A 27,591-nucleotide genomic window follows, 5' to 3' on the forward strand; every position below is an offset into this window, starting at 1 on the left:
ATCAGGCAATTGGATGGCTAATATTTCCAGTTTTAAACATTAACACCTGGTCAAAAGTTCAGTTGCAAGTTAGGATTGAAGTTCATGTTTAATTCTGTAAACAAAGTACTCATTATTATCATTGAAGTTCTAGATATACATACTGAACTTTACTTGTTGTAGATTGCTTATTTCTCTTTACTTTGGGGGTGCTTAAGCTAAAAGAACCTAAATAAAGTGAGAAACAAAAGATCATGGACATCATTATAATCATAAGCAAGCAGAGGACGTATTGATTAGTATTTTTCTATATTATCAAACTTGAGAATCAATGAAGAGAGTGGGGGAGAGAGAGAGGTGCAGATAGTGGTGCAAATAAGCAGATATTTAGGAACAGCAACAACTTTAGCTAAATCTTGAAGTCTATAGAATAATAAGTCTTTCAAGAAACAAAATCTGATATGAGGATTCCAAAGTAGCCAGTGAAGACTGTTCTCTGTTCTTTCTAGAGAACACTGCAAGATTATAGAGAGAAAACTGAAATATAGACAGAAGGATGTCTGTAATGATAGGAAACAGCTAACACTGGAAATGTTTGAATATGACTAAACTAAATAAAAACTTTTATTCATATTCAAAACATTACAGTTCAAGCATTACCACAAGGTTCAAATTCTCTATTATCCGAAGGAAACAAATGCTGACAAAAAGGTCATGCTTTTTACATGCTTGTTTTTTTTTCCTTGTCTTTCTTGGGGAGTGTAGGATCTCACAATGAAATGTAATGAGGAAGAAAAATCATTAAGCACCGAAGCTTTTGCCAAAGTATCCCTAACTAACCTGAGGAGACCAGCAGTTCCCGATCTCTCCTCTGATTTGGGAATGAATATATTTAAAAAGGTAAAACTATAATGTTTTAAATTCCACGTATGATCCCTAAATGTCATACTAACTGCATTTTACTAGATGGAGGTCTAATATTGCAGTTGGATTTAGCCTTATATTTGCTGTTGCTCCTTTCATAGTAGGGTACAATTAAGATCTATGGCCTAGTATAGTCTGTGTCCAAGAAAAGATGGCAGGCTTCTACCTAAAGCTCAGGAGGACACCAAGCTGTGTACACATTGCTTTTCATTTTGAAAAAAAACCTACTGGGAAACCATGGAACAAACTTCCATCTAATGAAACAACTAAACCAAAAGCAACTGCAAGGAAATTGTTATTTTTTAAAGGTTCTGTGCACTCATTTCACACCTTCATAACCAGGTCCAGTTTTTGAATCAAACTCCAGATGCACATAGCCTAATATTTTCCAGTTTTATTGGCACCAGCTCCATCTTATATACTAAGCATATATTCCACTGCAATGCCATGGTCACTTCTGTATTTTACGACACCATTTGCATCCCAAACCCACTCTCCATCAGTCTAAAACCCAACCATTTCTAATGAGCTAAAATTCACTTGTAACTTTATTATTAAGGTAACGTACATTTTTTCCTAGTTCAGTTACTTTAAATCAGGACTGGAAAATTGTAGCTCAGAAGTACCTGTAGCCACATATGCCCTGATTACTACTGTATCCAGTCCTTTAGAAGTAGAAAAAAACATGAAAATAAAATAGGTTTTTGTAATGACAAGTATCCATGCTCCTGAGAAACTCAGTATTGCTTAGGGTTGCCAGGTCTGCTTCCAAAAAATAGCGGACAAGCGGGGGGGGGGGGGGTTAAGTAGTAAAAAAATAAAAAAAAATTACAATTAAATTATATATTTTCTTACAAACATTTTAACACGTATTAAAATAATCACTTCAAAACTTTACTTAAAATTCAAAACATCAAATATATTATAATAATATGTAAAATATTAAATTACATTTTACTTTGCTGTCGTGTGTATTTTTTATTTGACTGCGCAGCTTTGATCAATTCTTTGTGTTTAAGGAATAATTCTTTAATTTCAGTACAACATTGAGAAATATTAAAAAATATACAAAGTTCACTTCGAACTGATGGTACAAGCAGTTGGTTATGTTCGTCAGTCCACAAATTTCCCATGATGCTGAAAATTCGTTCAACGTTTGCATTTGATACTGGAATTGATGCACAATATTGGAACAGTTTCAGTAAACTCGGAGCTGGCTCTTTCTTGAAAAAGTACGTCCACTTATCAAGGGATGAATCGCCCTGCAGATGAACATAAACTTCTTCTAAGGCAGAAATTTAATCGAAGAGAGTGTTGGGTGGAAGTTCTTCTCGCCATGGTGATAATAACCAGATGTTCGTCATTTCTTCTAAAGTTGGAGGATTATTGCGATCAATTAGATTGAAACAACTTAGCGTCTCATATACTGAATCGATGAAATTATACCACTTTTCTAGGTACGCAATGGCTCTTTGATACACGTTGATGGCTTCTTTCTTGAACTTTTGCACGGCATTCTCAGGCAAATGTTTTTTACGTAAGGCAAATAAAACTTTCATTCCAAAAAACTGCTCATCGTATTTTTTTTGCAAAGAATCACGCAGCTTACACATGATAATGTGAAAATCATATGCAAGAATTTTCTTGCTTTCCAGCTTCAGTAGGGTGTCTTGCATTATTGACATGAAGTGCGTGAAATATAAATACAATTCTGAAATTGTTGATTCATCGTCCTTTGCGAGTTCATTTTCCTGATCCGAAATAAGGTTCCAGATAAACTTATGGCACTCATCAGATCCAAGAGAAATAAAATACTATTTTAGAGGTATCCAGTTTAAAAGAAGTCTTTCGACCACTTTAAACAAACTTAACCAACGTGTTGGAACATGGCGCAAAACTTCATGGAATTCTGACTCGCAAAACTCAAAAAATGATTTCAACTCTTCTCGTTTCTTCGCAGAATTCGAAAATTCAGCAAAAACATTCAGCACTACATTTTCGATATCAAAAGATAACTGCTTTAATGCATTTTTTTGCGCTGTTGTGTAAAATGTGATTATTGCAATGAGCATTCGATCTTTGTCTCATTCTAACTTAATGAAAAAAAAGACAAAATGCGATTCTCCTATCCTTATTCTCTTAGACTGTACAGCTTTAGATTATGTACCATTTCATCATAAAGCTTTTGAATAAAAAAAATGTCCACTATTTTGTGAAAAAAAATAGTGAACATAATGTGAAAAAGTGGACTGTCCACTCAAATAGTGGACACCTGGCAACCCTACTATTGCTAATGACTATGAGGTAACCTAATACTGTGGGATCTTCAGCCTTCTAGAAAAAAAATATAAGCCTGTTTCTTGGTCATCTAAATGTTGCCTGCCCTTACTCTGATTAGTTAAAACAGTATAGGCCCAAAGAAAAAGCAAATTAATTCCAGGTTATTTTCAAGAATCTGAGCGTCTGAGAAGAGATTTGTTGTTTGTTTATTACATTTATATACCACCCATTTCACTGTTAAAGAAACTCTGTTAAAGAAACTCTTTCATGCTTTCTGCAATTCAGTTGTCCTGCATAGATTTCTTCTACATTTTTCCTGCAGTTCAAGAGTCGTAAGGAGGATCGTGAACGCAAGGGCTCTATTCCTTTCCACCACACAGGGAAGAAAAGGCAACGTCGAATGGGAGTGCCCTTCCTGCTCCATGAAGACCATTTGGATGTATCACCTACTCGAAGCACATTCTCTTTTGGCAGCTTCTCTGGGATTGGTGAAGACAGGCGTGGCATTGAGAGAGGAGGGTGGCAAACCACTATTCTAGGTGAATAAAAGGCCCTTACTGAAGATAAAGTAACTTTTCTAATAAACCAGAGTTTATCTCCTCCAGACTGGAGGAGAAATGAGGAATAAAGTAGTAAAGAAGGAGGAAAATTTCATTAGGCAGTTAAAAGTCCATTTATAACATTTAATGCCACCCAACATAACTTATTAATTTAATCTTATAGGATTCCCATTTGTTATATGTTATTACTTATGCAAATTTTTCTTTTAATCTTATATATCTGTTGTTTGCTTAGTCTGGATAATTATTCGAGAATTAATTATTTTCTGCCCAATGGAAGCAGATTGTTTCCAGCTCATTGATCCATTCTAATCAAATTCCTAAAGCTCTTAAGTCACTTAATGATCACACTGCATTACAACTGAGATACTCATTTTCTTGGTCTCTTCATCTTACATGAAAGGAAAGGGGCATTTTCATTTTTTTATAGCACTTTATCACTGATTCATACCCTTTGTAGTAACAAATGCAGTGGCTATGCTCCTCACTGAAGTTTTGCTGCCATTTCCAGGACATCTCTGAACTGGAGATGCCCAGTCATTTCCAGATTTTGAAGCTGCTCACCCCAGTACTTTTAAGAATCATGATCCATGAAAATAAAATAAGGTATATAACTTCCCACCAAAACAAAAACAAACACTATGAGCCATAAAACTGATGCATTAGAATTTTTTTAAAAATCAGCTGATGTTTGAGCAAGAATACAAAGACAAATAACCTTTCCTACCCTTCACCCCTACCCACTGATTGGCAACAGGCTGAACAAGGGGAAAATCCCATATTATTTATAACTGGCTCCTGTTGAACCCAATTCAGAATAAACCAGTTTGCCAACTTTGTTTAACCCATCACTTCAACCAATTGACTGCTGACCTGTGCCTCATTCAAAGTCTCTTTAATCAGTGGACATTATAATGATCTGAAATTTGTATTGTGACAGTCCACAAGGGTACAGTACAGTCTCTGTAAATCCTAATAATATTTTTTATTTTTTATTTTAAATATTATGCAGTTTGCAAATGATTCCTGAATAAGTGATAGAATAGCAAGAAATAACAAAATAAAACAATAACAAAATACATAAAAATAAAAATAAAATAAAATGATGCTGCAGCACTAACAGCACAATGCATGTCTTTTTTCCTACTCCAGGGAGATTTACAAGACGGGGCAGCTCTGATACAGCTACTGAGATGGAAAGTCTGAGTGCTCGGCATTCTCATTCCCATCATACTTTGGTTACTGACCTGCCAGATCACTCCAACAGCCATGGTGAGGTGATATTCAAAAACATGAGCAAGTGATTTTTCCAGCACATACCAGTAGTTCTTGAAGAAGTCCAGATGACAACTAGTTAGAATTAGAGTAAACTTTTGAGTTACCCAGGATTTTTTTCAGGACTTGTGTGTTTATATCAGATCCCAGTTATAAATGAGTCTTCTTATTAAATCAGAAGAGGGCAGTGTTGGAGGAATTACTGTAGATAAAGATGATATATTGTTTGAACTCTTAAATTTGTATGAACAACTAATATTTCCCCAAATGTTGCCGATCTAACAAGGATTACAAAATAGACCAATAGATTTTTCTTTCCTCTATTTAGTTCTCCTTATAGGTGGTTATACACTTAATTAGTTGTGAACAATAGTTGTAATGTTCCAGAGCTGAACATTGCACTTAAATGAATCGGCTTACACCTTCATATCAAGTGCTCTGTCCAATGAACTAATATCTGTGATGCTCTCTTGCAGTACGTTCCCAAATTTCCACCATCACGGTGGCCACCTTCAATACCACGCTGGCCTCTTTCAATGTGGGCTATGCTGATTTCTTCAGTGAGCACATGCGCAAGCTCTGCAACCAGGTGCCCATACCAGAAATGCCCCATGAGCCCCTGGCATGTGCCAATCTCCCTCGAAGTCTGACCGATTCTTGCATCAACTATAGTTGCCTGGAAGATACAGATCACATAGATGGGACCAGCAACTTTGTCCACAAGAATGGCATGCTGGATCTTTCGGTAATGATCAAGAAAAAGCAATATTCATTTCTGTGCTAGTTATTGTATGATGCAAATCAAAATTCCTTAAGTATGCAGTCTTGTTCCATTTCAGCCCTGCATAAAGATCATTCCACCAATTAATAGTAAAGTAAAATATATAACCAATTCTCAGTGAGAAGAATTTAATACAGCATTATATTGAAACCAGGGTCCTATAGAAAGTTCTAGTTAAAAATGGAAATATTATATGGAAAACATGATCTTCTATAGTATATTTCACATATTTTATTTTATCCTATGTTATGCCTTAAAATTTTTGTTGCTCACATTGCACTTGAAGGATGGAGTAGGTTAAAAATGCAAATCAAGAAGTTCATTTTCCCATTTCTCAGTGAGTTTAGAAGTATAAAGTTTAGTGCCACTGAGTGACCAGCAGGCTTAAATCTTGTTGAATTCTTTTCAAATTCCAGAAAATGCTAAAATAAAATTGCTGTTTTAGTGGAAGGGGCTAATTTCTAAACTTCCATGCATGCAGAACCTTTAATTACAGTGGAGGAATACGTTTCAGTGAGAGAGACTTTACATTAATTTATTGGTATCCTTTAGGAACCAGCTACACAATGCTAAGCATTGATCTTTTTCAGGATATTGATAGAGGAGAGGCAAGATACTTAGGATACAGATGAATATCTGTCAAACCTGGAAGATGTTAAGTATGCCAACATATCGTGTGTATGTTGGCATAAAAGGTGTTAGGAACATCTTGTCTTGAATATATTTTCCTTCAGAAGGCAGAGAAAAACATGAGTATCAACTATATTTGACTTAATTGTAGCCTATTAGGTATACTAAATGGAATAGAAATACAACAATAGGAACATTTGGATGATTATGGAATGCTAGCATTCTTGATTTTAAGAGCACTAATTTGTCAAACAGTTATCAAAACAATGATAACTAGGTTCCTGCAGCAGGAGAAAATAATGGGAACATAAGCCAAAGATGAATAGAACTTCCCCAAAAAGTACAGTCACAAACAGTTCCAGATGGGGAAAAAGTGGAAGGCAGCAGAAGAAACCAAACCAGTTGCACAATCAAGAGGAGAGACATATAAGGTGACAATCATCATGCAAAAATACATAAAAGTAGTCCTGATTTGAAAAGATGATGCAACAAAACAAAAAATATCACAATAAATCAAGGGTAATGAATTATGCTAAAAAAAAAACTTTTTCATATAAGTTTCCAATTATACCAGCTATTCAGTGAGATGACAATAAAGATAAAAACTAACAAAGAGAAAGTAGAACAATTGAACCCTATTTGGCATCTTCTTTGAGAACAGGATATGCATCCCATCAGGTCATTATGAAGAGCTTGTTGGAAGAGCAAAATTTCAATTCAAGATTGATGGAGAAACCTAATCAGGGAATGGAAGCTTGTACGAGTTCAAATTTTACAAAGGTTCACATGGAGATTGAAGTACCTGCTATTAGAGCTGTGCAGTGTTTTGGACCCAGTGTTTGGATCCAAAAAGTACACCAGACTGGATAAGAACACAAACATAGCATCTACATATATTCTGCATCCTTTCCTAGGATGACACCAATTGCAAGTTTATGGAGATCCCAAGAAAAACAGCTGCTTTATACTGTTGCTGACATGTGCTACATTGGGATTCCCATGTATTCTGAAGCTCCTTTTGCATACTGGGTCCAAAGTCCTGGATCCAAAACCATAATGGATATGTTCTTCTTAACTAAAGACAACCATATGGGAATATTTAGATTTAGATGAGGGAATAGAAGGGAAATTTATCACATTTGCAGATGACTACCAAGATGGCAGGAAACATGCCAGAAGATAGGCTCGAGATCCAGATCTTGGCAGACTTAACCATTGGGCCCTATATAACAAAATGAAATTCAATGTAAAGAAAAGCAAGGTTTTACACTTAGGCAAGAAAAACCAAATGTACAAGTACAGATTAAGTGAAACGTGGCTCAACAGCAGTAACTGCGAGAGGGATCTTGGAATCCAAGTAGAGAAACACTTGCATATAAGCCAGCAGTGTGTTGCAGCCACCAAAAAAGCCAATGCAATCCTAGGCTGCATTAACAGAGCTGTAGAATCAAGTTCACATAAAGTATTAGTTCCACTTCATAATGTCTTGATAAGACCACACTTGGAATACTGCATCCAGTTTTGGTGGCCACAATATAAAAAACATGTTGAGACTCTGGAAAGAGTATAGAAAAGAGCAAGAAAGATTATTGGGGTGCTGGAGTCTAAAACATATGGGAAACAATTGCAGGAATTGGGTTTGTCTAGTCTAATAAAAAGAAGGAATAGGGCTGACATTATAACAATGTTCCAATATTTGAAGGCTGCCACAAAGAAGAATGGTTTAACTTATTTTCCAAAGTGCCAGAAGGCAGGACAAGAAGTAATGAAACTAACCAAGGAGAGAAGCAACCTAGAACTAAGGAGAAATTTCCTGACAATGAGAACACTCAACCAGTGGAACAGTTTGCCTTCAAAAGATGTGGGTGCTCCATCATTGCAGGCTTTTAAGAAGAGACTGGATAGTCAATTATATGAAATGGTATAGGATCTCCTGCTCAACAGGGGCTTGGACTAGAAGACCTCCAAGGTGCTTCTAATGCTGATGTTCTATGAATATGAGAATAGTGTTCAAATAGTTGAAAGGAGGTCTACTATCCCATAATGTATGCTCCAGAATAAAAGTCTCTAAACTCAGAAAGGCAAATACTGTAAGAGTTTGACAATGGAAATACAGGTAATCCTTGATTTACAACAGTTCACTTAGTGACTGTTCAAATGAAAAAAGTGACTTATGGCCATTTTTCAGCATCCCCATGGTCATGTGATTTACATTTGGATGCTTGACAACTGACTCACATTTATGATGGATGCAGTGTTCTGGGGTCATGTGATCTTTGCAAACTTCTGACAAGCAAAGTTAATGGGGAAACCAGATTCATTTAGCCACCGTAATACTAATTTAACAACTGCAATGATTTACTTAACAAATGTGGCAAGAAAAGTTGTAGAATGGGGCACAACTCACTTAACAAATGTCTCACTTAGCAACATAAATTTTGGGCTCAATTGTGGTTGTAAGTTGAGGACTACCTGTAGTAACTAAGGAAGTGGCTAGATGTGTGCAGATAGCCATCTTTCAGACTAGGGACCTGAACATCTATAATTTTATGAAAGATTATTTTTGCTTTATATTGTTTCAGCAGCAAACTAGTTTTTATCAAAGGCAGATTTGTTTTAGATCAGCTAAAAAAGCACTGCTACCAGAAAATTGATCTGGATCATGCTTAGGGTGGCTTATATAAATGGTGCACACATATTTTCATTCACCTGCTATTATGCTATAATTGAACATGTCCCCTTGTTATAGGATATCACATTTAGACCATTTCTTTAGAGACCTGCAGTCAGGTTTTTGCAAACAATAAGTGAATATAGTGTTGCCCGCAATATCTAACATTTCTTCTTTCAAGGTGGTTCTTAAAGCAGTTTACTTGGTCTTGAATCATGACATCAGCTCCCGAATCTGTGATGTGGCCCTCAATATTGTGGAATGTCTGCTTCAGCTTGGTGTGGTACCCTGTGTGGAGAAGGTCAGAAGGAAAAGTGAGAATAAGGAGAATGAGACCAATGAAAAGAGACCAAGTGAAACTTCCTTTCAACTCAAGGGGGCTTTGACTACCTCAGCGTCTGGATTTGGGACTGCTGCAATAACTGGAACAGGAGATGGCAGTGGAGAAGGTGGAGGAGGAGTTGGAAGTGCTGCTGGAGGAGGAGGAGGAAGTGGTGGAGGAGATGGAGGAGGTGGTGGTGGAGGAGGAGGAGGAGGAGGAGGGGGAGAAGGTGGAGGAAGATCCTTTGAAAAGAATGATAAAAAGGAAGACAAGGTATGTTGAAGCTCTCATAGGGTCATTTTTTACCAATCAATACTATTATGTAAATGCTGAAAAGATTTTTATAGAAACTTCCATATTGATGTGATAGTCCATTGCCTGATTTAACTTCTGATATTGTGTTTTGCAAACTTTAAAATCCCAGGCTATGAATTAAGGTTTGTTTTTATTTCTCAGTTTGCCTTCAGAGGTTTGACATATGATATCCCTGTTCAGATATTCACATGAATGTGTAAAGATTGAAACTAAGTATGGGATATATGAGCACATAGAAGAATTATCCAAGTCATTTCAGTGTATGTGGCATGCAGTGTAAGATCTTGATCTTATGGTTTAATTTCCTGAAGCAAAAATTAGAAGGATGCTCTTACACTCCCATCTTAACTTGAAAAATTTCTTCTAGTTAAATTTATTTATTTTATTTATTTATTTATTTGTTCAACTTGTATGCTGCCTTTCTCTGAAGACTCAAGGTGGCTTGAGTATTTGTATGCCTTTTGCAATAACAATATTTTATTAGTATTAGCATGAATAAAGTTGTAGAACTTTACTGTGAGTTACAAACAACAAATGCAAAAATACTTGCTTTTGAAAAACTGCATATTATTCTGAGTTCTACCAGATCAGCAATCTTGTAAAATAAAAGTTTCAGCAAGCTGATGCATGAATTGCAACTGGTTGATCAATTGCCCTCAATGTGAAGTCCTCTGTGGATCTATATTTAAATGGAGTGAAGCATGCAGATTTCACTTATTGGCACCTCACTGGGAAAGATCTAGTGATGTGATGAATAATTAGTACAAATGCCAACTTAATCAGTAATTGCTACGAAGAAGACAAATTCCATGTTGGAATTTATTAGGAAGGGATCTGAAAGCAAAACTGTTTATTTATATTCTTACAAAATCTAACATATAGTCATATGTGGAATACTGTATGCCGTTCAAAGTTCTACAATCCAGAATAACCCAGTTTAACCTCAGGGTGAGAAAAATTAGATCACATGAAATATATGTGCATGTAGCACACTGTTATTCAATTTTCCAAGATGTCATGATGGACAACAACATAGACAGCTTTAAGGGCGGATAAGAAAACATGGATTAGACCACCAGTAACAATAGTACACCCAGGATCAAAGACAATATACTTTCTAGAGCTGGTTCTTGTAGAAAACAGGTGTACTTTGCAAGGTTACTACGTTTATGTCCTCTTGGTGGTCTTTCCAGAGCCATCTGGTTGACATTTGTGAGAAGGAGATGCTGGATCTGGAATACATTTGTATTGGGTATTCTTACTTCTTCTAAGATTGTAAACAATAAATTGAATTGCTTCTCTCTGTGTTTCAAAGTCTTTTGATCAGACCTATCCACATAAAACTGATCTTTTTGTTTACCAGTATTAAAACTGTTTCCTTTAAAGAAAACTTTAAGCCTTAATGGTCTCATGTTATCATTTATAGAAAAAAATTCTGTGTAAGTTTTATTCTGATAATAGATAAACTGGCATATGCCAGTTTGATATTATTTTTCTGATTCTCATCATAAACTGAATAGCTTTTTCTCTGGTCTTTCTGGTTTCTTCAAATGTTGTGCTGCTAAGGATGAAAATACTCCAGTAAGCACTCATAGGCTGGCTCTGACAATGCTGATAAAAATTGTGAAGTCTCTGGGCTGTGCATATGGCTGTGGAGAAGGTCACCGAGGACTCTCTGGAGATCGTCTGAGACATCAGGTATAAAACTGCAGAAGGATGGAAAGTTGTGGAGTACAGTGTTTGGTCATATATCAATATACTGGTTGCTATGGTTTTGATAATAGAAAGACAGGTATGGAAAAAATTTCTAGTATTTAAAGCACATCTACATTAGAGAAACCCTTTTAGCTTCAAATCAAGCATGAATGTTTAGAATAACGTGAATAGTGATAGAGCAAAAGAGAGGCCCTTTAGATCTAGGAGAAAAGGCCAGGCTATCAAGGGGACCTGACACTTCAAAGATAAGTGAGATTCCAGTACACTCTAATCAGAAGAGCTCCTACCATAACAACGAAGTGAAACAAAAAACTTGATTGCATACTGTAGCGTCTAGCAGCCTCGCCTAGTTTCTTATCTTAACCCTTGTTGCTAAGTAGCTGCCTATGCATTTGTCTTCTAAATTGTAGTGCACATGTATTAAATTTTAAATACTTGTATCTTACATATTATCCTGAAACCTTTATTCCTCTGGAAGCTTTGGGTCCAGGTAAGTCATTGTATCAATAAAAATAGGAAGACAATTGTTTAAATCCTCTCTAGTTATTTTGTGAAGTTCATTGGGTACTGTTTTTAATTACTCAGGAACTAACAGGTTGAATTCACTATGGTCCTCTGTAATTATCACCACCAAAACCTAAGCTTGACATTCTTAAAACCTTTCTTAACAGGCTCAGAATTGCCTTACAAAGTTATATAAACTGGATAAAATGCAGTTTCGTCAGACAATGAGAGATTATGTGAATAAAGATTCATTGAACAACGTGGTGGATTTTTTACATGCTTTGCTAGGATTTTGCATGGAACCAGTTACTGACAGTAAGTATAGATTGTCATCCTTAGCATTCAGCTTTCCTGCAGATGTGTGCCTAAATGTATTAATTTATGTGCAATGTGTGTGTTTAACTTTTTGTTTGTTTTAATTGAATGAGACATGGGCACTTTGTCTTCACTCCTTTTTTTATACTGCCAAATTCATTTTGGAGTACTCCCCCCCGCCCCCATGTGGTTTTCCAAAGTAACAAATCCCTCTTCTGGATGGAGAATGCTATTGCAAATCAGGAATTGCTGAGTTCAGGTGTTACAAATGCATATCTTACTGTTTTTCTGAAATTTAACCATGCAGTTTAACTGTTTTATTTTGCATTTTGTAGACAAGGCTGGTTTTGGAAATAACTTTACTACCATGGACAACAAATCTACAGCCCAAAGTATTGAGGGCATTATTGTCAGTGCTATGTTTAAATCTCTGATCACTCGCTGTGCCTCTACTACGCACGAGCTCCATAGTCCTGAGAATCTGGTAAGGGCAACTTTCCTTTTCACACAATTATGACAGGTTTTTAAGTACTAGCTTTTCTATTCTCAATATAAATTGTTGAATTGTACCACCTTCTTTCAAAAAGGGGTGGAAAAAATAAAATATAAACTGTTTAAAAAAAATTTTTTTAATTAATAAATGTTGGCAGGTGAATTTTGGAAAATGTCACACAGTTCAGTAGAACATGAGAGAAGCAAATCCCCTTTGAATTTGTATCTAGTCATTAATTTGACTTGAAAATGTTATCACTGTGTTGTTCAAGATGGCAATTCTTCGACCTTTCCTTTCAACATTTTCAGGCAGTTTCTATTAAATTTGTTGCTGAAATTTATTTCATGGCAACAGAAGGCCTGAAACATAGACTGATTCTCTTAAGAAAACATAAAAAGAAAGTGTTTGTATGTTGGAAGCCTAACCATCTCTCTCCCCCTCCCCCTCCCCGCCCCCAAATTGACATCCTGCTGGCTCCAGGGTCTGTACTGTGACATCCGACAATTGGTACAGTTTATCAAGGAGGCTCATGGAAATGTTTTCAGAAGAGTAGCTCTTAGTGCTCTTTTGGACAGTGCAGAAAAGTTGATTCCAGGAAGAAAAACAGAAGAAAATACTGAACAAGAACCCAAACCACCAGGGAGTAAAAAGTATGTATCTGGACTGGAAAAGCCATTAAGATGCTTGAATCTAGTAAGGTCAGCCTTACCCAGACTTGTCAGCCTTGCTTTTGGGGAGAAGATGAATCATACTAATACAATTTGCTCTAAAAATCCTCCCTTCCCCAAAGATGGTCTTATGTTATTCATAAACTGTAGATAGCAGAGAAATGTGCTTTAATTTCATTCAAATGTATAGGGTTAAAGCATAGTTAAGAACTGCGTTCGGGTTACTCAGCTGAAAAGCTATTCTACAAAATATTATTTTTATACAACATAGGAGAATAGGATACTGGATTAAGTAGACATCTCAGTCATTTATCTATGAGGAGGGATGATCTGCTTCATGTCAATATGGCATGGTTATGGATCCATGTTCTCTATCATGGCTGCAATTCTGCTTCTTGCTTTGCATCAGGTCTTGCGAGCCTGATATTTTTAATATCAGGTGAGTGCTTGGAATGTGAGGAAAGGATGGGTTGGATTGGGGGGGGGGATGAAGCTGTGCCAGCCCTGATACTGAGTCGCACAAAGCCAGCAGCACAAGGTCAGCCAAAAGGAATGTGGAGATGGTGAATGGACTGTTTCCAAAACAACCTAAGAACTTCTAATACATTGAGTGATAATAGGACATTGACTGGCCAGGAAAAAAAGGGGAATTTAATTGCATTGTTTTCACACCAAGACAACAGATTCTGCCTTGCAAAAATCTGAAACCACTTTGTTCTTAGTAAAGTATACTCTTGGAAAAAAAACCAATGTGCCAGGAGTCTTTCTTTACTAACTACTTCCAGTGAGATGGTGACAGTCTCGGCTTTTTTCCCAATTAAACATGGAAGAAGTATTTTTTTTCTTAACAACTGTTTCATACACAACTTTTTCTTTTTCCATTATCTTATGGAATTAGCCCTAATATATATAGACTAATTCTATTTATTATCTGTCTCTATCTATAATGTTGGTATATACATACATACACACACACACACACACACACACACACACACACACACACATATATATATATGTAGGTCTTTGGTTATTCGGGTTTTCTCCCGCGTAACACCCACGTAACACCTGCAAAACACCCGTAAACACCCGCGAAAACCTCAGAAAACAAATATATATATATATATATATATATATATGTAGCAATGATCATTGCTCCTAGAAGCACGAAGCCGAAAACACCAGCCTGAAGATGATGAATGAGACTTCGTCGAAACGTCGCCAAGACACTTCCAATTTTACGCAGGAGAAAACCTGAATAACCAAAGACCTACATACAAACACCCACGAAAACCTCAGAAAATATATGTATGTATGTATGTATGTATGTATGTATGTATGTATGTATGTATGTATGTATATATATATATATATATATATATATATATATATATATATATATATATATATATGTAAATTTTCACGGGTATATATGTGTGTACAGTTAATATTTCGGGTTTCTTCCCGTGTAATTGTGAACATATCCCTAAAAGGGTAGAAGCGATGTTTCGACAGAATCTCATCTGCCATCATCAGGCTTATGTGAGGGGTTAGGGTTACTGCAAAAGACCCCTCACATAAGCCTGATGATGGCAGATGAGATTCTGTCGAAACGTCGCTTCTACCCTTTTAGGGATATGTTCACAATTACACGGGAAGAAACCCGAAATATTAACTGTACACACATACACACACACATTATATATATATATATAGTGTTAAATATATATATATAGTGTTATATATATATTTAATTTAATATAGTTATTTAATATAGTTATTTATACAAAAAAGGATAGAGTTAACCACAATTTTCAGACAGATTATTTTTTCAAAAATTGTGTGTTCTATCAAATTGGAATTTCTCTCCACATGGACAGATATATGGTAAAAAGGGCATGCTGCAGTAAATGCATCTTGACTCTAGCTTAGTAAATGCTTAAGTATTTATATAGTTTATATAGTGTTAAATATATATATAGTGTTTTATATATATATAGTGTTAAATATATATATATAGTGTTTTATATATGTTTATGTAAATATATATATAGTGTTATTGCTCCTGGAAGCACGAAGCCGAGAACACCAGCCTGAAGATGACGAATGAGACTTCGTCGAAACGTCGCCAAGACACTTCCAATTTTACGTGGGAGAAGACCCGAATAACCAAAGACCTACATACAAACACCCGCGAAAACCTGAGGAAAATATATATATATATATATATATATATATATGTAGGTCTTTGGTTATTCGGGTCTTCTCCCACGTAAAATTGGAAGTGTCTTGGCGACGTTTCGACGAAGTCTCATTCGTCATCTTCAGGCTGGTGTTCTCGGCTTCGTGCTTCCAGGAGCAATGTGAGATCGCAGCTGTCTCTTCCTTTTAACTGCTAGTGGAGGTGTGTTCTGATTGGTTAGGGGCTTGGCTGTGCTCTGATTGGCTGGGGGTGTGTTCTGTTTGGGTGGGGGCTTGGTTGTGCTCAGCTTAGTCTGAGTTGCAGGGGGATTTGAGCTGGTGAGCTGCGTTGTTGTTGTTTGGCTTCGTGTTTGTGGCCGTGCGAGCTCTTCATGGTGGGTGTCAGTCTGCTTCATGTATGGATTGGAGGGGTTTAAAGTGGCTAATGATGCAGCTGCGGTCTGGCTTCTGGTCCTTGGTCGTGGCTCATTATCAGTGTGGGTTTGAGTCTGCTTTCTGCGTGGATGTGTGCTGGTGACATCAGGTGTGGCACTCGTGAGTGTGGGTCTGGTGTCATTCGTCGTGTTAGGGACTCGTTTGTCAATAAGGGCGGGTTTCCAAATGGCTGGTAGGCGGGAGGTATCGTCTCGTTTGTTCATGCTGTGTGGGCGTTTTTCTATCTCGATGGCTTCTCTGATTATTCTGTTGTTAAAGTGTTCAGTTTTGGCGATAGTTCTGGTCTTTTTAAAGTCAATATCATGTCCTGTGGCTTTAAGGTGTTGGACCAGGGAAGAAGTTGGTTCCTCTTTTCTGACTGAGTTCTTGTGTTCTTCTATGCGTGCACTTATTCGTCTGTTGGTTTGTCCGATGTATGTGGTGGGGCAGGCGGTGCATGGGATTTCATATACTCCTTGATTTTCTAACTCAATTTTGTCTTTGGGGTTCCTTAGGATGGTGGATATTTTTTTCGGTTTGTTCAGAATGCTGTCTTGATGTTATGTTTGTGGAGGATTTTGCTTATTCTGTCTGTGGTGCCTTTTATGTATGGGAGGAGGGCCTTGCCGTTTTCTTGTTCTCTGTCTTGGATTTTAGTGGGGGTTTTCTTTTTGGATTAGGTTGGTGGTCTTATTTCTTTGGAATCCATTGGATGTGAGTACGTTAGTGAGGGTGTGTAGTTCGGTTTTTAGGTGTTGTTCGTCAGCTAAGCGTTTTGTTCTGGAAATGAGTGTCTTGGCTACAGAGTTGATCTGGGCAGGGTGGTGGTGTGAGAGTGCGTGCAGATAGCGGTTTGTGTGTGTTTTCTTCTGGTATATAGTGTGTCCTAGGGAGCCATTGGATTTTTTGTAGACTAAGACATCCAGGAAGGGAAGTTGGTTGTTCACTTCTGTTTCCATGGTGAACTGTATTTTGGGGTGTAGGCTGTTGAGGTGTGTGAGGAAGTTGTCCAGTTTTTCTTTCCCATGTGGCCAGATTATGAAGGTGTCGTCCACATATCTGAGCCAGAGTTTGGGTTTGTGATCGGATTTTTCTAGAGCTTGGGTTTCAAAGTATTCCATATAGAGGTTGGCAATGACAGGTGAGAGGGGTGATCCCATGGGTGCTCCTTCTGTTTGTTTGTATTTCTGTCCATTATAGATGAAGTATGTGTTGGATAGGCAGTGGTTGGTCAGATCTAAGATGTGCTTGGGGGGGTATATTTGTTTTGGATAACTGTCAAGGCTTCTTTGATTGGTACTTGGGTGAAGAGGGATATGACATCAAAGCTCACGAGTAGGTCACTGGGCTGTAAGTTTTGTTGCTTTATGATGTCTATGAACTGGAATGAGTTTTTTACGTATGAGGTGATGGATTCTGCATAGGGCTGTAGTTGTTTGGCGAGAAATTTGGCTAGGTTTTGTAGAGGTGAGCCTATGGAGCTGACTATGGGTCTAAGTGGGGTTCCTTCTTTGTGTATCTTGGGGAGACCATAAAGCTTAGGGCATCTGGATGATTTCTCTCTGGGTATGATTCTTTGCTGAATCTCTTCGCTGATGGGGGAGGCTTTTATTTTGGATCTGGTGGTTTTTTCCAGGTAGGTGGTGGGGTCTGTGTTTAGGGGTTTGTATATGGAGTCTTGGAGTAGGTTGGTTAATTTGGTTTGGTAGTCAGATGTGTTCATAACCACCGTGGCATTGCCCTTGTCTGCTGGTAGGATTATTATGCTGGTGTCTTCTTTCAGGTTAAGTAGTGCTGTCTGTTCCTCTTTGGGTAAGTTACTTTTGGGTGGCTTGCTGGTGCAGAGGATATTGGTGATTTCGAGTCTGATTCTGTTTACATCGTCGGGGTTGATTTTGGTCAGGCTGGTTTCAACTCCGCATATAATGGTTTCAGTGGGGATGCTTTTGGGAGCGACTGCAAAGTTGAATCCTTTGGAAAGGACATTGGTTTCGGCTTTGGTGAGGATCCTATCTGAGATGTTATGCACTGTTTGTTTCATGTGTGGCTGTGAGGGTGGAGGGGATTGTTTCTGGCGTTCTTGTAGTCTTCAGAGTTTGTTGGTGTGTGTGTCTGTCTTGAGGGTGGTCTGTGTTTCGGCTCTCCAGATGGCAAGTTGTTTGGATTTGTCCCAAAGTGCGGGGTGGATCTTGTTGCTGAGTTTGAGGTGAAGTGTGAGGAGATCCTTGTTGATTCGGTCTAGGAGGAATCTTTTTCTGTGGAGTTCATTTCTGATTAGGGCTAGTTCTGTTCTTTTCAGAATGCGTTTGGTGGCTGCAGAGTTGAAGTGGAATTTCAGTTGGAAGCCTGTGGGGATTAAATTTTGATCTCGGCAGTTGCGTAGGAATGCAAGGTCACATAAAATGGAAGCTCTTTGGACTTCGAGTTTTTCATAGGTCCTGGTCAGATGGTGGATTTCCTCCCCGTAGAGGTGGGATATTTGTTTTCTCAGGTTTTCGCGGGTGTTTGTATGTAGGTCTTTGGTTATTCGGGTCTTCTCCCACGTAAAATTGGAAGTGTCTTGGCGACGTTTCGACGAAGTCTCATTCGTCATCTTCAGGCTGGTGTTCTCGGCTTCGTGCTTCCAGGAGCAATGTGAGATCGCAGCTGTCTCTTCCTTTTAACTGCTAGTGGAGGTGTGTTCTGATTGGTTAGGGGCTTGGCTGTGCTCTGATTGGCTGGGGGTGTGTTCTGTTTGGGTGGGGGCTTGGTTGTGCTCAGCTTAGTCTGAGTTGCAGGGGGATTTGAGCTGGTGAGCTGCGTTGTTGTTGTTTGGCTTCGTGTTTGTGGCCGTGCGAGCTCTTCATGGTGGGTGTCAGTCTGCTTCATGTATGGATTGGAGGGGTTTAAAGTGGCTAATGATGCAGCTGCGGTCTGGCTTCTGGTCCTTGGTCGTGGCTCATTATCAGTGTGGGTTTGAGTCTGCTTTCTGCGTGGATGTGTGCTGGTGACATCAGGTGTGGCACTCGTGAGTGTGGGTCTGGTGTCATTCGTCGTGTTAGGGACTCGTTTGTCAATAAGGGCGGGTTTCCAAATGGCTGGTAGGCGGGAGGTATCGTCTCGTTTGTTCATGCTGTGTGGGCGTTTTTCTATCTCGATGGCTTCTCTGATTATTCTGTTGTTAAAGTGTTCAGTTTTGGCGATAGTTCTGGTCTTTTTAAAGTCAATATCATGTCCTGTGGCTTTAAGGTGTTGGACCAGGGAAGAAGTTGGTTCCTCTTTTCTGACTGAGTTCTTGTGTTCTTCTATGCGTGCACTTATTCGTCTGTTGGTTTGTCCGATGTATGTGGTGGGGCAGGCGGTGCATGGGATTTCATATACTCCTTGATTTTCTAACTCAATTTTGTCTTTGGGGTTCCTTAGGATGGTGGATATTTTTCGGTTTGTGCAGAATGCTGTCTTGATGTTATGTTTGTGGAGGATTTTGCTTATTCTGTCTGTGGTGCCTTTTATGTATGGGAGGAGGGCCTTGCCGTTTTCTTGTTCTCTGTCTTGGATTTTAGTGGGGGTTTCTTTTTGGATTAGGTTGGTGATCTTATTTCTTTGGAATCCATTGGATGTGAGTACGTTAGTGAGGGTGTGTAGTTCGGTTTTTAGGTGTTGTTCGTCAGCTAAGCGTTTTGTTCTGGAAATGAGTGTCTTGGCTACAGAGTTGATCTGGGCAGGGTGGTGGTGTGAGAGTGCGTGCAGATAGCGGTTTGTGTGTGTTTTCTTCTGGTATATAGTGTGTCCTAGGGAGCCATTGGATTTTTTGTAGACTAAGACATCCAGGAAGGGAAGTTGGTTGTTCACTTCTGTTTCCATGGTGAACTGTATTTTGGGGTGTAGGCTGTTGAGGTGTGTGAGGAAGTTGTCCAGTTTTTCTTTCCCATGTGGCCAGATTATGAAGGTGTCGTCCACATATCTGAGCCAGAGTTTGGGTTTGTGATCGGATTTTTCTAGAGCTTGGGTTTCAAAGTATTCCATATATCCCCACAGGCTTCCAACTGAAATTCCACTTCAACTCTGCAGCCACCAAACGCATTCTGAAAAGAACAGAACTAGCCCTAATCAGAAATGAACTCCACAGAAAAAGATTCCTCCTAGACCGAATCAACAAGGATCTCCTCACACTTCACCTCAAACTCAGCAACAAGATCCACCCCGCACTTTGGGACAAATCCAAACAACTTGCCATCTGGAGAGCCGAAACACAGACCACCCTCAAGACAGACACACACACCAACAAACTCCGAAGACTACAAGAACGCCAGAAACAATCCCCTCCACCCTCACAGCCACACATGAAACAAACAGTGCATAACATCTCAGATAGGATCCTCACCAAAGCCGAAACCAATGTCCTTTCCAAAGGATTCAACTTTGCAGTCGCTCTCAAAAGCATCCCCACTGAAACCATTATATGCGGAGTTGAAACCAGCCTGACCAAAATCAACCCCGACGATGCAAACAGAATCAGACTCGAAATCACCAATATCCTCTGCACCAGCAAGCCACCCAAAAGTAACTTACCCAAAGAGGAACAGACAGCACTACTTAACCTGAAAGAAGACACCAGCATAATAATCCTACCAGCAGACAAGGGCAATGCCACGGTGGTTATGAACACATCTGACTACCAAACCAAATTAACCAACCTACTCCAAGACTCCATATACAAACCCCTAAACACAGACCCCACCACCTACCTGGAAAAAACCACCAGATCCAAAATAAAAGCCTCCCCCATCAGCGAAGAGATTCAGCAAAGAATCATACCCAGAGAGAAATCATCCAGATGCCCTAAGCTTTATGGTCTCCCCAAGATACACAAAGAAGGAACCCCACTTAGACCCATAGTCAGCTCCATAGGCTCACCTCTACAAAACCTAGCCAAATTTCTCGCCAAACAACTACAGCCCTATGCAGAATCCATCACCTCATACGTAAAAAACTCATTCCAGTTCATAGACATCATAAAGCAACAAAACTTACAGCCCAGTGACCTACTCGTGAGCTTTGATGTCATATCCCTCTTCACCCAAGTACCAATCAAAGAAGCCTTGACAGTTATCCAAAACAAATATACCCCCCCCAAGCACATCTTAGATCTGACCAACCACTGCCTATCCAACACATACTTCATCTATAATGGACAGAAATACAAACAAACAGAAGGAGCACCCATGGGATCACCCCTCTCACCTGTCATTGCCAACCTCTATATGGAATACTTTGAAACCCAAGCTCTAGAAAAATCCGATCACAAACCCAAACTCTGGCTCAGATATGTGGACGACACCTTCATAATCTGGCCACATGGGAAAGAAAAACTGGACAACTTCCTCACACACCTCAACAGCCTACACCCCAAAATACAGTTCACCATGGAAACAGAAGTGAACAACCAACTTCCCTTCCTGGATGTCTTAGTCTACAAAAAATCCAATGGCTCCCTAGGACACACTATATACCAGAAGAAAACACACACAAACCGCTATCTGCACGCACTCTCACACCACCACCCTGCCCAGATCAACTCTGTAGCCAAGACACTCATTTCCAGAACAAAACGCTTAGCTGACGAACAACACCTAAAAACCGAACTACACACCCTCACTAACGTACTCACATCCAATGGATTCCAAAGAAATAAGATCACCAACCTAATCCAAAAAGAAACCCCCACTAAAATCCAAGACAGAGAACAAGAAAACGGCAAGGCCCTCCTCCCATACATAAAAGGCACCACAGACAGAATAAGCAAAATCCTCCACAAACATAACATCAAGACAGCATTCTGCACAAACCGAAAAATATCCACCATCCTAAGGAACCCCAAAGACAAAATTGAGTTAGAAAATCAAGGAGTATATGAAATCCCATGCACCGCCTGCCCCACCACATACATCGGACAAACCAACAGACGAATAAGTGCACGCATAGAAGAACACAAGAACTCAGTCAGAAAAGAGGAACCAACTTCTTCCCTGGTCCAACACCTTAAAGCCACAGGACATGATATTGACTTTAAAAAGACCAGAACTATCGCCAAAACTGAACACTTTAACAACAGAATAATCAGAGAAGCCATCGAGATAGAAAAACGCCCACACAGCATGAACAAACGAGACGATACCTCCCGCCTACCAGCCATTTGGAAACCCGCCCTTATTGACAAACGAGTCCCTAACACGACGAATGACACCAGACCCACACTCACGAGTGCCACACCTGATGTCACCAGCACACATCCACGCAGAAAGCAGACTCAAACCCACACTGATAATGAGCCACGACCAAGGACCAGAAGCCAGACCGCAGCTGCATCATTAGCCACTTTAAACCCCTCCAATCCATACATGAAGCAGACTGACACCCACCATGAAGAGCTCGCACGGCCACAAACACGAAGCCAAACAACAACAACGCAGCTCACCAGCTCAAATCCCCCTGCAACTCAGACTAAGCTGAGCACAACCAAGCCCCCACCCAAACAGAACACACCCCCAGCCAATCAGAGCACAGCCAAGCCCCTAACCAATCAGAACACACCTCCACTAGCAGTTAAAAGGAAGAGACAGCTGCGATCTCACATTGCTCCTGGAAGCACGAAGCCGAGAACACCAGCCTGAAGATGACGAATGAGACTTCGTCGAAACGTCGCCAAGACACTTCCAATTTTACGTGGGAGAAGACCCGAATAACCAAAGACCTACATACAAACACCCGCGAAAACCTGAGAAAACAAATATCCCACCTCTACGGGGAGGAAATCCACCATCTGACCAGGACCTATGAAAAACTCGAAGTCCAAAGAGCTTCCATTTTATGTGACCTTGCATTCCTACGCAACTGCCGAGATCAAAATTTAATCCCCACAGGCTTCCAACTGAAATTCCACTTCAACTCTGCAGCCACCAAACGCATTCTGAAAAGAACAGAACTAGCCCTAATCAGAAATGAACTCCACAGAAAAAGATTCCTCCTAGACCGAATCAACAAGGATCTCCTCACACTTCACCTCAAACTCAGCAACAAGATCCACCCCGCACTTTGGGACAAATCCAAACAACTTGCCATCTGGAGAGCCGAAACACAGACCACCCTCAAGACAGACACACACACCAACAAACTCCGAAGACTACAAGAACGCCAGAAACAATCCCCTCCACCCTCACAGCCACACATGAAACAAACAGTGCATAACATCTCAGATAGGATCCTCACCAAAGCCGAAACCAATGTCCTTTCCAAAGGATTCAACTTTGCAGTCGCTCTCAAAAGCATCCCCACTGAAACCATTATATGCGGAGTTGAAACCAGCCTGACCAAAATCAACCCCGACGATGCAAACAGAATCAGACTCGAAATCACCAATATCCTCTGCACCAGCAAGCCACCCAAAAGTAACTTACCCAAAGAGGAACAGACAGCACTACTTAACCTGAAAGAAGACACCAGCATAATAATCCTACCAGCAGACAAGGGCAATGCCACGGTGGTTATGAACACATCTGACTACCAAACCAAATTAACCAACCTACTCCAAGACTCCATATACAAACCCCTAAACACAGACCCCACCACCTACCTGGAAAAAACCACCAGATCCAAAATAAAAGCCTCCCCCATCAGCGAAGAGATTCAGCAAAGAATCATACCCAGAGAGAAATCATCCAGATGCCCTAAGCTTTATGGTCTCCCCAAGATACACAAAGAAGGAACCCCACTTAGACCCATAGTCAGCTCCATAGGCTCACCTCTACAAAACCTAGCCAAATTTCTCGCCAAACAACTACAGCCCTATGCAGAATCCATCACCTCATACGTAAAAAACTCATTCCAGTTCATAGACATCATAAAGCAACAAAACTTACAGCCCAGTGACCTACTCGTGAGCTTTGATGTCATATCCCTCTTCACCCAAGTACCAATCAAAGAAGCCTTGACAGTTATCCAAAACAAATATACCCCCCCCAAGCACATCTTAGATCTGACCAACCACTGCCTATCCAACACATACTTCATCTATAATGGACAGAAATACAAACAAACAGAAGGAGCACCCATGGGATCACCCCTCTCACCTGTCATTGCCAACCTCTATATGGAATACTTTGAAACCCAAGCTCTAGAAAAATCCGATCACAAACCCAAACTCTGGCTCAGATATGTGGACGACACCTTCATAATCTGGCCACATGGGAAAGAAAAACTGGACAACTTCCTCACACACCTCAACAGCCTACACCCCAAAATACAGTTCACCATGGAAACAGAAGTGAACAACCAACTTCCCTTCCTGGATGTCTTAGTCTACAAAAAATCCAATGGCTCCCTAGGACACACTATATACCAGAAGAAAACACACACAAACCGCTATCTGCACGCACTCTCACACCACCACCCTGCCCAGATCAACTCTGTAGCCAAGACACTCATTTCCAGAACAAAACGCTTAGCTGACGAACAACACCTAAAAACCGAACTACACACCCTCACTAACGTACTCACATCCAATGGATTCCAAAGAAATAAGATCACCAACCTAATCCAAAAAGAAACCCCCACTAAAATCCAAGACAGAGAACAAGAAAACGGCAAGGCCCTCCTCCCATACATAAAAGGCACCACAGACAGAATAAGCAAAATCCTCCACAAACATAACATCAAGACAGCATTCTGCACAAACCGAAAAATATCCACCATCCTAAGGAACCCCAAAGACAAAATTGAGTTAGAAAATCAAGGAGTATATGAAATCCCATGCACCGCCTGCCCCACCACATACATCGGACAAACCAACAGACGAATAAGTGCACGCATAGAAGAACACAAGAACTCAGTCAGAAAAGAGGAACCAACTTCTTCCCTGGTCCAACACCTTAAAGCCACAGGACATGATATTGACTTTAAAAAGACCAGAACTATCGCCAAAACTGAACACTTTAACAACAGAATAATCAGAGAAGCCATCGAGATAGAAAAACGCCCACACAGCATGAACAAACGAGACGATACCTCCCGCCTACCAGCCATTTGGAAACCCGCCCTTATTGACAAACGAGTCCCTAACACGACGAATGACACCAGACCCACACTCACGAGTGCCACACCTGATGTCACCAGCACACATCCACGCAGAAAGCAGACTCAAACCCACACTGATAATGAGCCACGACCAAGGACCAGAAGCCAGACCGCAGCTGCATCATTAGCCACTTTAAACCCCTCCAATCCATACATGAAGCAGACTGACACCCACCATGAAGAGCTCGCACGGCCACAAACACGAAGCCAAACAACAACAACGCAGCTCACCAGCTCAAATCCCCCTGCAACTCAGACTAAGCTGAGCACAACCAAGCCCCCACCCAAACAGAACACACCCCCAGCCAATCAGAGCACAGCCAAGCCCCTAACCAATCAGAACACACCTCCACTAGCAGTTAAAAGGAAGAGACAGCTGCGATCTCACATTGCTCCTGGAAGCACGAAGCCGAGAACACCAGCCTGAAGATGACGAATGAGACTTCGTCGAAACGTCGCCAAGACACTTCCAATTTTACGTGGGAGAAGACCCGAATAACCAAAGACCTACATACAAACACCCGCGAAAACCTGAGAAAACAAATATCCCACCTCTACGGGGAGGAAATCCACCATCTGACCAGGACCTATGAAAAACTCGAAGTCCAAAGAGCTTCCATTTTATGTGACCTTGCATTCCTACGCAACTGCCGAGAATGCCACCAAACGCATTCTGAAAAGAACAGAACTAGCCCTAATCAGAAATGAACTCCACAGAAAAAGATTCCTCCTAGACCGAATCAACAAGGATCTCCTCACACTTCACCTCAAACTCAGCAACAAGATCCACCCCGCACTTTGGGACAAATCCAAACAACTTGCCATCTGGAGAGCCGAAACACAGACCACCCTCAAGACAGACACACACACCAACAAACTCCGAAGACTACAAGAACGCCAGAAACAATCCCCTCCACCCTCACAGCCACACATGAAACAAACAGTGCATAACATCTCAGATAGGATCCTCACCAAAGCCGAAACCAATGTCCTTTCCAAAGGATTCAACTTTGCAGTCGCTCTCAAAAGCATCCCCACTGAAACCATTATATGCGGAGTTGAAACCAGCCTGACCAAAATCAACCCCGACGATGCAAACAGAATCAGACTCGAAATCACCAATATCCTCTGCACCAGCAAGCCACCCAAAAGTAACTTACCCAAAGAGGAACAGACAGCACTACTTAACCTGAAAGAAGACACCAGCATAATAATCCTACCAGCAGACAAGGGCAATGCCACGGTGGTTATGAACACATCTGACTACCAAACCAAATTAACCAACCTACTCCAAGACTCCATATACAAACCCCTAAACACAGACCCCACCACCTACCTGGAAAAAACCACCAGATCCAAAATAAAAGCCTCCCCCATCAGCGAAGAGATTCAGCAAAGAATCATACCCAGAGAGAAATCATCCAGATGCCCTAAGCTTTATGGTCTCCCCAAGATACACAAAGAAGGAACCCCACTTAGACCCATAGTCAGCTCCATAGGCTCACCTCTACAAAACCTAGCCAAATTTCTCGCCAAACAACTACAGCCCTATGCAGAATCCATCACCTCATACGTAAAAAACTCATTCCAGTTCATAGACATCATAAAGCAACAAAACTTACAGCCCAGTGACCTACTCGTGAGCTTTGATGTCATATCCCTCTTCACCCAAGTACCAATCAAAGAAGCCTTGACAGTTATCCAAAACAAATATACCCCCCCCAAGCACATCTTAGATCTGACCAACCACTGCCTATCCAACACATACTTCATCTATAATGGACAGAAATACAAACAAACAGAAGGAGCACCCATGGGATCACCCCTCTCACCTGTCATTGCCAACCTCTATATGGAATACTTTGAAACCCAAGCTCTAGAAAAATCCGATCACAAACCCAAACTCTGGCTCAGATATGTGGACGACACCTTCATAATCTGGCCACATGGGAAAGAAAAACTGGACAACTTCCTCACACACCTCAACAGCCTACACCCCAAAATACAGTTCACCATGGAAACAGAAGTGAACAACCAACTTCCCTTCCTGGATGTCTTAGTCTACAAAAAATCCAATGGCTCCCTAGGACACACTATATACCAGAAGAAAACACACACAAACCGCTATCTGCACGCACTCTCACACCACCACCCTGCCCAGATCAACTCTGTAGCCAAGACACTCATTTCCAGAACAAAACGCTTAGCTGACGAACAACACCTAAAAACCGAACTACACACCCTCACTAACGTACTCACATCCAATGGATTCCAAAGAAATAAAATCACCAACCTAATCCAAAAAGAAACCCCCACTAAAATCCAAGACAGAGAACAAGAAAACGGCAAGGCCCTCCTCCCATACATAAAAGGCACCACAGACAGAATAAGCAAAATCCTCCACAAACATAACATCAAGACAGCATTCTGC

General features: G+C 40.3%; 1 protein-coding gene across 17 annotated transcripts in view; it reads left to right on the top strand.

Moving 5' to 3' along the window:
• The window catches only part of UNC80 (unc-80 subunit of NALCN channel complex), a 174,940-nt gene that overhangs the window by 22,427 nt on the left and 124,922 nt on the right, over positions 1 to 27,591 (top strand). For all 17 annotated transcript variants that reach the window (XM_060688149.2, XM_060688156.2, XM_060688157.2 and 14 more), the window contains exons 9-17: positions 745 to 879; positions 3,506 to 3,722; positions 4,896 to 5,015; positions 5,495 to 5,763; positions 9,282 to 9,695; positions 11,304 to 11,435; positions 12,125 to 12,272; positions 12,608 to 12,756; positions 13,246 to 13,415. In XM_060688149.2, the coding sequence (XP_060544132.2) occupies positions 745 to 879; positions 3,506 to 3,722; positions 4,896 to 5,015; positions 5,495 to 5,763; positions 9,282 to 9,695; positions 11,304 to 11,435; positions 12,125 to 12,272; positions 12,608 to 12,756; positions 13,246 to 13,415 (1,754 nt within the window). The remainder of the gene's footprint in view (positions 1 to 744; positions 880 to 3,505; positions 3,723 to 4,895; positions 5,016 to 5,494; positions 5,764 to 9,281; positions 9,696 to 11,303; positions 11,436 to 12,124; positions 12,273 to 12,607; positions 12,757 to 13,245; positions 13,416 to 27,591) is intronic.

Source organism: Pantherophis guttatus, chromosome 1 (assembly GCF_059756535.1).
Source record: "Pantherophis guttatus breed Tessera chromosome 1, ASM5975653v1, whole genome shotgun sequence".
Lineage (NCBI taxonomy): Eukaryota > Metazoa > Chordata > Lepidosauria > Squamata > Colubridae > Pantherophis > Pantherophis guttatus.